Source organism: Sphaeramia orbicularis, chromosome 12, assembly GCF_902148855.1.
Source record: "Sphaeramia orbicularis chromosome 12, fSphaOr1.1, whole genome shotgun sequence".
Lineage (NCBI taxonomy): Eukaryota > Metazoa > Chordata > Actinopteri > Kurtiformes > Apogonidae > Sphaeramia > Sphaeramia orbicularis.
In genome coordinates, this window is record NC_043968.1 from 22,329,099 (window position 1) to 22,344,487 (window position 15,389).

The 15,389-nt window shown below is 38.8% G+C and overlaps 1 protein-coding gene across 2 annotated transcripts in view; it reads right to left on the minus strand.

The window, feature by feature from the left end:
• Positions 1–15,389, minus strand: part of chst11 (carbohydrate (chondroitin 4) sulfotransferase 11) — a 96,360-nt gene that overhangs the window by 25,134 nt on the left and 55,837 nt on the right. For both annotated transcript variants that reach the window (XM_030150513.1, XM_030150511.1), the window contains exon 2: positions 6,169–6,254. In XM_030150513.1, coding sequence (XP_030006373.1) covers positions 6,169–6,254 — 86 coding nt within the window. The remainder of the gene's footprint in view (positions 1–6,168; positions 6,255–15,389) is intronic.

Below are 15,389 nucleotides of genomic sequence, written 5' to 3' on the forward strand. Positions count from 1 at the left end.
TGTGTGCGACTGAGGTGCAAATGCTTTGAATATCACTAAAGCAGAAAAGCACCATATAAATACAGTCCATTTACCATTTAATGGACAATTGAAATGTAGGATATTACTGCAGTGATGGCTGCAATAGCTACAAATATGGATGAATAGTTCAGTTTCCGCTTCTGCAAGTGGTAGCAGCACTGAATGCACACTTGACCAAAGGATCCTCATACTATTCAATATGCAGTGAAACTACTTGCTTTACTGGATGTTATCTATGGTTACAGGAGCTGCTAATTGTGAAGGCTTGAGTTTTGAAAAGGCCTTTGATTTGCCCCATCTGGTTGTATGTAGTTTTATAGCCTCATTTGTCATGTGCTGATCAAAACTATTGAGTTCACTGTAATTTTTTACTTCACATACACTACATAGAGACATATTTTGGAATTACAATAAAAGACTGACTGATTTTAAGTGAACCAAGAACACATAAATATGCCAAAACAAACACAAAACAAGCCTCTATATAATATATATTTTTAAGGAGTGGGAAATATCATCTTAAAGGCTGTTCCATCCATCATATCCATCCACAGATTTGTGTCTATGCTATAATGCAATTAGACCTGTGTTCATGGACTGTGTAGATTTCTATTAGATCATCAGCTCCCTCACTCTCCTGATGTACCTAATAGGACAGCACAGTTTACATCATTATCATTGGTCAATATAGTTTGGTGACATCATCTAATCCCAACCATTACACCATCTGATATTGATCAGAGAAGAAGCTACTTATGCCCGGTCACCACTAATATGGACATTTTCTTGAATGGGAATATTCCCCTTCCGTTTTACAAAATATCTCTGTCCACAGTATGACACAAAGAAAGCTATAAACAGAATAAATACTTTTTGGTGGACTTTAAACTGTGGATCAATGACGTTAGACAAAAGACAGAGGCTTTAGTATGTACTGAATTTTTGTAGCAATGACAAGTGAAGCAATAAGTTACTTTAAGCGTTGGTTCAGGTTGTTGAAGTCAAGTGTATTTTTTTTTACATTATGCAGATTTTGCCACAGCAGTAGTACATCTGTCTCCCCTAGGTATCCATGCTGACTTTGATCTACCTCCAGTCCTACCATGATTTATACAGCTGGATTTGATGTTTCAGGTGCAGGTTCATTACACAAAGCAACAAAAGACATGTACAAAACACGGTGTAATGCTGTTGTTTTCTTATCTTCTGACTTTCCCTGTCCATACAGATGCACTTGTTTTGAAAATATCTGTTTTCACGGTGTAAAATTCCGCTTACATGTGAAAGGGAGACCCAAATGCAGACAAAAATTGCTATTTTGCAAAACTATTTTGCAGTAGCGTGGATGGGGCATTGGTTAAAGTGAGTGAAAACACCTGCGTGGCTGGGCAGGGCCTTTAACAGTAAATATTTGCTGAAATGTAATTTTAATCCCTGTTATTTAAACCTAATCCTTATTCTGACCTTAAGCTACAACAATTCTATCTTTGTGAGGACATCGGAGTCTCTAAGGCGGATTTATAACCACAGTGTGTGAACATGTACTTGAATGATTCAGCATCTAACTATGAGCCAGGCCTTGGCTGGGTTTAATGCTGTCTCCATGCCTCTGTGGGCCAGCCTGTGATTACCGGTAGGAACAGAAAGCATTTCCACGAAGAGGAAAATTTGTCACCAAGTAAATATATACTGTCCTTTGCTGGATTTAGAGGATGTCTGACCATGTGTGTGGCCACATCAAGTTGTCCCATAGAGGTTTATTGCACTTGGCAAGTGAACCTGATCTGATTTTAATTCTGATTAATGAAAGCAGTGTCAGATTTACTGTAATAGAGTGCAATGTATACAGATGGGAGGGTAAAAATAGCAAAGAAGAGGATCTCTGTGAGCATTAGGAGAGCTCAAAGACACCTTGTAGCTCCCTTGCCTGCCTTCAGTCTTCATCAAGCTGCAAATTTTACCCTTGTACTCCTAGATTTTTTCAGTGTGTGGCTTATATTTGTGAGAAAACCATTAATTGGATGTAAAATATTCAATGTATTCATTCGAGTTGTACCTTTGCACACCTCTAACCTAAACCCAAGTCTGAAAGTTAAAGTCAACCACAGCAGAAGGGAAAACGTCCTGGTAAAAATATTCCAAAAATGTCCTCACGCTGAAGGTGTACAATCCCAGCAGCTTGTCAAGGACAGCAGTCTCTTGACCGCTGACCCCAAGCACCCTGCTTAAGTTTACTCTGACTGCAGTAACACCCCCCTGTGCACACACAAATATATCAATGGGACTTCACATGAGTGAGAATGTGTGGAAAAATCCTCCACGGAAAATTAACCCACAGTAAGTCCACGTGCAACTGGTCTAAACATAGCTGTCCAAAAAACCACTTAAAGCCCTAGGTGAACTTTTAAAAGGTGCTCAATGATAAATGGCCGATAGAGTGAAAGAAACCAGGAGAGAGAATGTCAGAAAGCGGGCTGAAAGGAAGGTGTACGATCAGAAAAGAGGATATAGAAAGGGAATAAAAGACAGGCGGTGAAGGGTGCAGAAGAAAGAAGCAGACAGTAGGTGATAGATAGTGAAGAGGATGGTGATGAGAGAGCAGGAGAGGAGCAGCATCTCTCCAATCTGTCACTGTGATAGTATCACCTCCAGCAGTGTCCTCCTGACTCGCTTCTCTAGTCAGTCACTGCATGAAACTACAGATAGTGAGCTCAAACACAACAAGCAAACCCAGCACAAACACTGTTGTTTCTCTTCTCCAACATGCTCAAGTCTCCTGTCTCATTGTTTCCTAGCGCTGTACATCATTTTCAAAGACAACATGGTTTTGCATGCCCGTAAAATTTAAATAGTGTATAATTTACAGTGTTGCCGAGCTTTCTTTTTAGAGCATTAAGTTGCTGAATTGATTTCCTACCTTCAAGGCAGTCATTGGTTTCAGTTCGCTTACCTGAGATTGGTAATCCATCACAGTAACACAGTATACATTAAGTCTGCTTCTGTCAAAATTCAGTTATCATTGCAAGCAGGAACTGTTTGGAAAACTCTCTACGCTGATGCATTCAAGGACACTCTGAGGTCTATGCCAGGTAGAATACATTTTTAAAGAACTGCTTTTTGCATAAGGGAAAGTAAGAGAATAGCAGAATAACAACTCAGACTGCTCATCAAATATTAGTCTAGTTTAAATGGATTTGTGTTTTAGCTTCCTTAAATATTTACTTTGCAATATTTAGGTGAAAAAATTTTTGGGGTTATATGGCATTTTGTTACAGCTGTTAGTCCCTGTACTGATAAAGATTGTTATATAAAAACATAGCTAACAAAGAAGATCTAACTTTAAATTGTGTATTAAGTTTATAAAATTACTATGTTCAATTTATCATCTAAAACTAAAATGACAAATTATTGATAACATATGCAAAAGTTCTATACATGGTTACCTCCATTAGTGTTATTCTTACTGCACACTGTTTTCCCCCACATGTGATTTTCTAACAATACAGCATATTAATGTGTTTGGCTGCCACATCCACACTTACAGAGCTGCGTTGTCCCCTTAAAACTAATGCCTGCCTAGACGGTAAAAATATACCCTGAAAACGTATGCTGTTCTGGAAAGCAGTCAGCAGTAATTAAAGAAAGATACAGCTTCTCACAGGCCTACATTTGCAATACCACCAATACAGTAAGACTTTTTTATGTCAATGGGTCACTTTTTGCTGCTGTGTTTTTGTTAAAACTGTGTTGTTTTTTTTTACTTTTAAATTGTATCTTGCAGCTTTAATTCCAGTCATTAACACTAGTCTATATCCTCCCAGCTCAGCAGGTGGAGGTGCATGAAATCACTGCAAACTAGAACCTGTGTTTCGTACTCTATGTCCTGCTGCTGTCCTCCGTCTGTCTTTCTTCACTGTAAACTGCCCAATAAAGCAGAAAAGGCATAAAACTGCAACCCATAATATGCTTTAATTTCATGCTGGCAATCTTGTAGTTATAGGAGGTGTCGTGTTCTCAGAGTCATGAAGGTCTATCAAAATGTGAAGTTCTAAAATCTAAATGAAGTGATGCTTCACTGAAGAGAACAGACCGACAGCGCAATCATTGTCCTGCTATTCATGGAGACAAGTGACGACCGCTGCCTGCTGATGCTCCACACTTGTTTTAGCAATGTGCTCTCTTCTGTCCGTCCTTGAAAAAGGTACGTTGCTGGACCTCAGCAAAACTGCTTTTGTCCCTTGTTGTCTGCTCTTGTTGTGGAAATGAAGATGGTTTTATTGCCTCAGGCCTGTAAAGATCCCCCACTACCGGACTGAAGACAGATGCCCATTATGCTAATTCTGTCCTCTGGAGTTTTCATGGAGCGATCAGTGTGGCGGGAGCTGGGCTTGTGGGTTTATAGCTTGAAGGCTGACATACAAACACTGACGTCATGTCATACATTACAAAAGGGGGCGGCCATGGATCAGGAGGAAGAGCGGGTTGTCCAATAATTGAAGGGTTGGTGGTTCGAATCCTGCTCTGTCCTAGTCATGTGCCGTTGTGTCACTCTCCTTGCCTCCAGTGTTGCTCAAACTGGTGAATGAATGCCTATGAATGTTTGGTGGTGGTTGGAGGGGCAGTTTAGCACGAATTGGCAGTTGGCAATTGGTTTACCACCACCAGAGTGTGAGAGTGAATGAATAGTGGATCAATAATGTAAAGTGCTTTGGGTGCCTTCAAAAGCACTATAGAAATCTAATCCATTATTAAAATAGTCAATTTTTAGAACATAACTCTGATAAACCCCCTTCTATTTCTGGATGGAGGAAGCTGATATTGGAGCACATTCCACTTGACTTTTTGACATGCCTGACACACTTGGATCGACATATTCAATCACATTTGGAAACCCTTCCTGGACTATACTGAGGGAAATGTGTCCTCAATTCTGTCTCGGGCTTTCATCTGCTCTCGAATGAACTTTTTGCTGTATTGTATAGATATGAATGTGATGAGTATCTGTCTCCATGCTGACTATGAATCTCTGTTTTAGTTTTGACTGTGGTGCTGAGCTGTTTTGTTTTGTTGTTTTGAAAAAACGAAAACTGAATAAATATATTCTTTAAAAAAAAAAAAAGTCAATTTTTTGCTCTTGTTCAGTAAAAGACAATACTGCTACATAGCTGTTTACACAACTAATAAAAATGAACAGTGACCTATTGACTAGTATCAAAGTTTTCCATCTGTTGCAGCTACAGACTTTTATTCGTGTTAACCCCTGTTCATTTCCAAGTCTTTTCTAAAATTCAACAATGGGTGCATTTCTCTGTCTGACCAGAGGTGAGGGTTTTTCGTTTGGCCTCAGATCTCCACCACAGCCTTGCTAATTGTAAGCTAGTCACCAACTGGACAATGCCAAAACCTGACTCATGTAACAGAAACTGTATATGGATATTTCAAAAAGTGCTGTAACCATGACTACAGATAGCTTCTATGACCCAAATCATATGACATTTCTGTCTTAATTGGAAAATGCTACATTTACAATAAACTTTGGATTATTTGACAGGACCCATATCAGATTTTTTTTTCACAGCAGATATTTGGACTTGAACATGTATAATTACTCTGATTAACAGAGGCTGCATTCCAAAAATTCAAAGATTCTTTATTGTAAATTCACTAAATGTACAGGATATGCAGAGAATTGAGATATTGTTTCTATCTCACCTTGTTAAATGCCATACATTAAAAAAAGAGGTAAAATGGAATAAGAATAGGAATAAATAAAGTGTATATTTTCAGTCTATTTACAGAAGCAGTAGTAGTGCAATACAATGACAGAATGAGGTGAGGAGGTGCATAGTGAAACCAAACAGCAACAGATTTGCCAAAGCAGCAGATAGAGCAGTGTATCTGTTCCAACATTTTGGTTGGTGTTTGCTGGTTCACTGGCTTTCTGGGTCATAGACATGTTATTGAAACAGATCAATCATTAATGCGATTATGATCAAAAGGTCTGCTGTGAAAAAGGCCTATGGTGGTCACTGAGACAGAGAAGGAGGTTGTTGGGTCTGATCTCTGACAGCTGGACGAGGAAGAGTATATAACTGAGTGGAGACAGATGTACAGGGATGCATAAAGGAGGCACAGTGAGCTTCCCACCTGTGAGGGGTTGTAGAGCTCCTGCAGGGCGTTGCGAGACCCTTTCCTACAGCAGCCGTCCACCACGAAGGGGTTCCTCCGCATGACTGTAAAAGACAGAGTAGACACCGGTAAGAGCTGAGCACTCTGGCACCAGAAATGTACAGAAAAATACACGGACGGCTGTCAGGAAAATTAACCCTTTCATTCATGAATTATGAGACCCTTAATCATGATTTTTACGCCCGTTTTTATTCCTTTTTAGGCATGAAAAAAAAATGCAATTGACAGCTTTTTATGAACCTATTTTTCATGGAGTTGCAAAAATGTCCACTCAAATGGATACGATGCGTTTAATTTTTGAAGCCAAGAAATGTGTATTTACTTATATATTGTGAAAACTATGAAATAAAAACACTTCTAATGCTGCTAATCTGATGTTTTCTCATATTTACACATACTCTAATACTAGTTATTACTCACTTTATGGAGATAATATACAAAAAAAAACCCATTTTGTTAAAGAAAAAGTCGAATAACAATTGATTTACACTCAAACGTGTTACTGCAGATCAGGTTTATCAAGAACAGCAAAGTAACATGATGCATAAGTGTCCACTGTGTTGGCTGATATGGAACTACAACAACAAAACCCATGAATATACAAGAGAACAGCTGGAGAATAACTGTCCACTGTAGTGACCACTATGCATGAAAGGGTTAATTACTGGAAAGAATATGACAAAATAAATTATGTTCTTGACTAGCCGCTTTACTACATGTGAGACAGTTGAATTTGCAAATAAATATACTGGTTTGATACCATTTCAGAGTGCTGGATCTATAGGTTTTCCTCTACTTGATGATACTAGCTAAAGGAACATTTTCTATGTCCCATATTGTACTCTCTCATATCAAACTAAACCTATACCGTGTTTGGAAAACCGCTTCACAGAGTAGCTGCAGCAGTCAGTATCCCTGTTCAAACAACCAGAGTTTATGAGTGACAAGCAGATTTAGTGAGGAGAGTCATGAAGGTGCCATGGGTACTGTGAGTGTGAATCATTGCAGACAGGTATTAACACATATAGCAGCGTCTTCTCAAACACCTGTTACCAAACCGTACATGCATTCACAGTCAGCAGAACCAAAATATCCTGAGACTACAGACACTCAAATGACTCCAATACAGCATAAGCTTAGCAAGATTTTGGTGTTATGCATATGTTGTATTATAAATTACTTATTCTACCTATTTCCTATTTTTTCAGTATCTTAACACTGGTGAAGAACAGTCTATATAACACTCTGTGTCTACACTGTTTTATGCCCGTTTGGGATAGATTTGTAGGCGTGACTGTTCCTCGATATCCCACTGAGAAGATTAGCCTTGTCTTTCTCTGATGACAGTGAGACAGAACCCTATGATTAGAAGAGAGTTAAGAGTAGAATGCATTTCCCTTTGTTTTGCTGCGGACCCATGGGTCCCCTCCCCAAGGACACAACTTTGGGATGCATCACTTTAAAAGACCAACTGCTCTGAGTAGGAGGCAGAAAGCTACAGGGATAAATAATGAGAGCAGTGACTATATGCCAAGGGCAAAGCCACAGTTCAGCGTTTGTTTGGCTGCATCTCAGCTCTTTACACAACTCGATACAGAGCAGTAGCTGCTGGCAGCGGCACAGTGGGAGCAGCCAGCGCAACACTCCGCCCCCGCCAACAACTCTCTCCAATTACTCTGGATGGAAAAGCGCTGAAGGATGGCGCAGGATCGACAGGAAAGCAAACGAATGAGAGAGCCAAGGATTTAATGGCAGTTTCTTCCACACGTCATGTGTCTCATGTTCATGGATGAACATGTGTTAGTGCCATCAGACAGGCTGATGATGAAAATACCACTCACACTTGTGGGTACATCTGTGTGGTACATCTCCACCTTGTAAACCTTACAGTCAAATATAACACAAGTTTATGGCACATACCACAAATAAAGTGAAGGGGCGAAAAAGGGTACTTATTAAGACTTGTTGACACATTAGAAACAATAATAATTCAAGTATTTCATTGCAAGAAAGTTTTAGTGACAATTGCATCTCTATGGGAATTTAATTCAGAAGTTTACATGAACAGTTGTGGGCTGATTCCAGTAAATTTGCATCAAGACTCAGGATGTAATTGCTAGAGTTTTGCTAATGGCAGAGTGTGAAGGGCTATATGACTGCATTTAATTCTGTGCTGGGAAGCGTAACTGTGATTTCATTTTCTTGAATCATTTTACTGGTGGGCAGTCTTCGCCTTGTATTTCAATATTTAGCATAATATTAAAAGTTCAAGCATCAGAAACCATAACAGTTATCTCCCTTTTCCATCCTTTTTGTTACAGTATACTCTCTGCTGGCTTAAACCGGCTCTTGATCCATTCTCTTTCCAGTAGACAAGATAAGATTTTTATTTATTTTTAATTATTAACAAATGATTAATTATTGATTAACTTATTAATAATATTAAGAAGGTAAAAAAAAAAGAAAAAACTGGAATTTTGATTAAAATCTCACTCCTTGATAGGAAATATTGCATTTTTTTGCCCTATATTTATGATTCACAAATAGGGATGTAACGATTACCAGTATAACAATAAACTAAAATTGCCAACAGTTAGTATTACCGTTTAAATTCTAATTACCATGATAACCGTGTTTGATTATCGCACTTTTCCAGAGAAAACGCCTATGTAAAGATCTGCTTTTATGCCAAATATTTGAGTATAGTTTTAATTTATTACAATTTTAATTGTATATACCTAATATCTGGAACCAATATTCACTTTTAAAGTCTTTGAAAAGGTTCATTAAGCATCTTTGTGTTATTTATGCAATAAATTATATACATTTTTCAAATTGGATTTTATATATTTTTTGTATTTTCTGGCCTTTTATGTTTTTATAGTATGTTAAAGTGAAAAAATAATAGACAATTGATATAAATGAAGTTGTTCTGAAAAAAAAAAACCCAAACATGGGTATAGTAAACATTTGTTTATATTGTATATAAAGGCAAAATCAAAAGTACTGAAAAATGGCCAAAATAGGCTCAGACCACTAAGGGTTTAATACTTGAATGTTTCTGCCAAGAGAAAGTGCATTGTGCCAATTACTTTATTTGTTTTTTGTTTTTTTTTTCAAAATACAACTGGGTTAAATTATTTCAGTGTGTGTATTAGTACTTTTTGAACATTTTGAGCACAATTTCAATTATACTGCGATAAAAATGATAACCGTGATAATTTTGGTCACAATAACCGTGATATGAAATTTTCATATTGTTACATCGCAATTCACAAATAATATGCAGTAAATATGCAGAAATGCTATTACTAATAACCAGTTTTGTGTTTACTGTAGCTCAGTGTGGATTTTATTTTCTCTGTGACAATTCTATATATTTGCATTCTGGTGATATTTTTCATTTATGGAGTCCAACAAAATTCAAATGTGCACATTTGCTTTATGAAGCTGATAACCTCTGAATGTACACTCGCTTATCTACACACCTGCTTGCACACTGAAATGCAAATTTACAAATCTGTTACCTACAAACATGTTCATCTGTCTCTGCTTTCTGGCCAGCAAACAACAACTATTAGCACAATGAGAATGTCAACAGGATGGCTGTCAGGATTTTCAACTATTACATCTACAGAGGCCAAATTACCCTTCAAAAATCAATAAGCCTTCATCTTCTCTTAGTCTTATCTCTCACCGCAGAGGAACATCAAAGTACAGAAGAAGATTCACATTTCTCAGCATGGTGTTCAATTTTTTTTTTTCTGAACTCCTGGTTAAAAATTGAAGAATGGAATGAGTGAAGGTTCACACTGACCGCAGATATTGCCAATATCTCTGTATATGAACTGTAATCCGTCTATTGGCCCAAACCTGATCCACAGATGGAGCCCTGGGGAACGAGCTGAGTGCTTGTTAGTGTAACGAGCCCCAGCAGACAGTGGTGACCTTCAAACGCCAAGGGGAGGATAGAGAGAGAGGGATGCCTTTACGTCCTTCACATTCACACACACACACGCACACACACACACACTCCCATACATGTACGATTAATCATGCACACACAAACATAAAGAGTGATTGAAAACGATTCTAAAGCGAGTCTTTAATAATGCACTTCAGCACTCTGTCCTACTGTGCATGATGCAAACAGGCAATTACTGCTTTCTCAGAGGACGAGAGGTCTCTGTGCAATAATGCAATCATGGAATATTTGCTTTTTTAGGCTCACTTGCACAAAAAAAGTACATCCATCCACACACCCACACACCTACACACACACACACACACACACACACACACTTCGACTCCCAGCAGGCTGATTCAGCAGAGCAGTGGTGATTAGTGATTGCTGTGGACACAGGCTGGAGGTGGTGCTCGAGGTAATGAGGATTCAGCCCTGGTGTGAGTGTGTGTGTGCTTGTGCCGTGTGGCGCTGACGGGTCACAGAGCTGTGGTGATATTTATCCGCTAACACCAGAGAGCCTGCCGCTAATGGTGACGGACGCCAAAATAAATCAGCCTGAAACCTTGTCTGTGTGAACACCAACAGACTCAGTCCTTCCTGTTGTCTGTCCTTCCCTAAAGGGATGGTCAGGATGTTTGTCTGTTTAGTTAGCATGTTCCTGGCTTATCGATGTTGAAGAAGTCATGGTACTTCATGGGGATCTGTGTGCTGCAAGTGTAGTAATGTTTGAAAATATATCCTTTTAAGATTGCTTTATAAATTAGTCATTAGCTATTAAAAAGAACTACTTTAAGATGTGCTTTGTCTTTGTGTCTAGCTTTTTAAATTACCCAAGAGAACTCACCAAATTGACTTCCTGACTGGCCTTGCAGGGGACTAAAGTACAATAAGCCTTAAAATCTACCGTATTAATGATTAGTACGTCGAATAGCTACAATTCAGCCATTACAAGAGTTAATAAGCCAATTAAAGGGCAAATGATGAAGAAACTTTATAGGCAGATCTTACAACACTAATTCAGTTTTGCATGTTAATAACTCTTTTATGCATTGCTTTTGTAACATTTTATTTAACTATTTCAGTGCATCCTAATGACCACAGACTGCAAACTCTAACTCAGCACATATCTCAGATCTCATTCCAACCCTGCCCTATTGGTTTCTTCATCTATTCAGTGTTCCTACGCATTTCAGACAAAACAGTTTCTAAAAATGCTCAATGCATTGTTACATAGTGATGTAAATGACTCTGGTAAAAGGATAATTACCCAAAAACATAACCTGGTTCAACTTTACCCACCACCAGTCAAATTAGATATAATTATCACATGAGGTGCATATTTCCTCTGCTCACCTGGCCGTTCCTCTGATAATGGCAGGTATTATACTGCAGAATATGTGTGACTGTATACAGGACATGTTTATAGTAGTTAATATTAGATTTATGATTCATTCACTTAAAAAATGTTCCAGTGCCTCCCAGTGAATGCACAGGCCTTCAAACCTCGCAGAGTAACAAGATTCCATTGTACTGCAATACTACAAGCATATTACTTAGACACTGCACACATTTTTCATTTCTTAATTTAAGAAAATTGTTTTTTTATGACAGTTTGGTCAGGCCAGCCCTCCTTGTGTATCATTTCTCTCTCTCTCTGTCCTTGTTTTTCATCTTTCGTCTACTTTCAAAAAAGGCACAAAATTCTCAAAACAGAAAAGAATTGTGTTGCATCAAAAAAGAGGCCAAAACACCACTACTTTAATTTACCTGCTTTTTTTTCAGGTTTTTTTTGTATACAATTTCAACAGGCAAACAATGCATACAATATATGTGATTGTATGCAGAATCAAAGCCAATCTACTAAATGGTACAGTGATATTTTCATTGGGGTGGGGCTCTGTTGGAGCATGGGTGAGGAGTGGGGGGTGGGGATTGTTCTTGTTTGTACTGACTCATGTCTGTAACATATTTAACTTGTACAGTTTCTGCATAAATACAAAAAAAAAAAAAAAAAAAAAACACTTTGAGAAAAAAACGGGCCAAAACACAGATTAGGTAAGAAAATAACTCAATCAGTTTCAGCCTCTCAGACTATGAGTTTCAGTGTTATTGGAATGAATCTTCAAGTGTTTTTAATGAGGGAGATCCAGTTTAGTAACAATAAAAACACAGTTGCTCATGCAACCTTGATTCAGATGCATTGTTTCAGTTAACTGTCTGCAAAGGCTCAATGGGCAAAGGTCACCAACTCTGTGCAACATTTACATATAGCCCCTCTTTATTCATTCTATGTGGTGTTTTTGACCATTTCTGGAGGGAAACAAACTTCTGTGAAGGTTTGTGACAATGTAGCTACCTTCAGAGGCAGAGAGGGGTGAGAATAGCTCATCTTTCTAAATCCCTTTGTCCTCACATGGTGCATAACTTACTCTACCTCCCACAGACACACATAGGCACTGATGAGCAATTAATTTAAATCCATCTACACAAGCTTTGTTGCTGTGCTCTGATGCAGTGCCTTCAGGTATGTTTAAACACACAGACAGCAAGCAGACATGGACTTCAGTGTTTAATCTGCCAGTAATCCTGTCTGTGGTTTGTTGTGTGCTTAGTACTGCCTTACTAACTAACTGTTCATCCCACACACTCCGGCAATGCTGGGGCTTCTATAACAACGCTCACAGAGCTTAGTGTGTTTCCACTGTACACCTACACGGCCAAAACAATGCAAGGTCACCCCAAAATTCCCCCGCCAACACCTGCCTCTTGGGTTGGTGGGAACGGAGCCGTATCCATGGCATCCACTACCCATCACCATCCTCTTACCTGCAACTGCTGCCCAGATTCCTAAAGGTTTGCAAGGTCATGAGAAAGGACTTTTTCATTTCCTCTGTGCTGACAGGTATTGACTGTGAGCCTCAGTAAAGTAAACATGCACTCATGATGATGGACTAACAGACTCAAGAACTACAATAAATATAAGGCTGAATTTACAGACTGCCAGCTTTGAATCCACTCAAGGTTAGATTAATTCCTACGAATATGTGCATTTTTTATTCAACAGCCTGTAGTGCACATTTAATGATGCAAACCATTGTGTCTATACAAGAGAAATGTGAGTGTTGAAATGCTGCAGCTCTGCCTTTTTACTTCCAGCTGCTAGAAGTGAACGGTTGTAGTCCAACAGTGATCACATGCCAGTGTCAAACATCACAGTTATTTACTCCTTAATCAAAAATGAAAATGAAAAGCACAAACTGTCAGGTTCATTGATGCAGTAAATGCTGAGCAAGATCAGACTGGCCGTCAGAGTATGTGTTTTTCAAAATCATAATCTGATTCAGAATACTTTATTAATCCCAGGGGGAAATTACTGAGTTATGTTTATGTCTGCACTGAACACCTGCATGTATGTATTTGCATATTAGTGAAACACAACTGTAAAGACAGTCAAGCATATCGTAAACATTATGCTTCATTTGTGGTGTTTTATAGTTATGCTGAAAGCGACTTGAGAGGGACTGACCAAATCTGTTACCTGCAGTATATAAAATTTAATTGCTTCATATTCAGTTTAGTTTCTAATTTGGTGACATATCATGGGAGTTTCCAATTTCCATCTTTGTCATTACTATGATATAACTTTTAAACTCCTCTGTTTGTCATCCTCTCCCCTGCAGTGCTCTATGTGGTGTCCGTGCCAGCCCAAACACCAGCCTGTTTCCAGTATGTAGCCTGAGGAGATGCTCTGTGCACTGCACAAACATCCTCACAGCAAACACTCTATTTAGCGTTCATACTGAGCTTTCATCAGCCTTAGCGGGGATACTGTCATGTTGACAGCCCTCCGCCTCTCCACCTTCCTCTTTGACGCTGTCATCCCACTGCAGAAAACAGTCAGAAACGCTTCGATTTCAACTTTATTAGTCCTTTTGAAAACAGGTGCAGAGAGGCTGGGAGGCCTCCAGCTCAGTACCTCAAACTGGCCTCTCTGTCATCCTCGAGGATCCAGAGGAAATGCTTAAAGTGCTTCCTACTAAAACCTAAAACCCCCACAATACTTCAAGAAGCACAGCTCTAAATTAAGCAGCATCACGACTGGGGAGGTCAGAAACAACCAGATTTTGCAGTTGGCTTAAAACACAGGAAGTACTCTTGGCTTTGAAAAAGACAAAAAAACAAACAAAACAAAAAAAACAGTGGCATCCAAACAAAAGCACTGCTCAAAGCCGTTGCTGCCAAGTAACAATTCTAGTAAACATCCATCATAAATCATCACAAATGTCAGAGAATACAGAATAAAGTGTGTGTGTGTGTGTGTGTGTGTGTTAAGTGTGCTATACATCATCTATCTTTCAATTTGCTCCTGTTTTAGATTTCTTTTCTCATTGTGAAGGATTTGCTGATTGGACGCTGCATTTGAAAATCTCACTTGTCAGGTCAAATATCTAAAACCATATCTGTGATCCATTTACATTAGCTCTCCTGCACAGAGCATTAGCATGGCTCAGCTCGCTGTTCTGATCTCACAACATTACCGTTAAATCTCAAGACTTTTATCAAAGTCTTTTCCAGCAGCAACAGGGTGCTGTTTTCAGCAAAAGCACTTTGATAAACCCACAGTCCATTTGAGAGCAATTACAAAAACAGCCAGCGAGCAGCTAGCTAAAGTGGAGCCATTTATTTCTGGGACTAGAAAGAGACCAAAAAAGAGCAACAAGTTACACCTGAAATGTGCTTGTGTTGTTGTGAATTTGTAGGCAGCTACTGTGTTTTCTTTTCTTTTCTTTTCTTTTCTTTTCTTTTCTTTTCTTTTCTTTCTCATGAATGTAGGCTTTGACCTGACACACATGAGAACAGGTTGGGAGAAATTAATGAAACTACACAGTAAACATCCATTTTCTGAACCCAGTAATGTCTGTTTTTTAAGGTGGTGCTGCTGATTCAACTCAAGCATTAAAGATACCTCATAAAAAACTAGCCCTGCACTCACCAAACACTACCCTGCACTACATTTCCTCAGTGTTTGATTACTCACAAGGCACCTTAAAAACAGCAGGCTCAGCCTTGCACATGCTCAGTTTGGTCTAGCAATCACGAACAACATCTGTCGCCATCTATCAGCAAAGGATTAGGGACCGCTGGAGGAGGATTAATTTGTCGCTAATCTTACCTTCACAGTGGGAGTGGGTTGGGATCCACTTCCCACTGT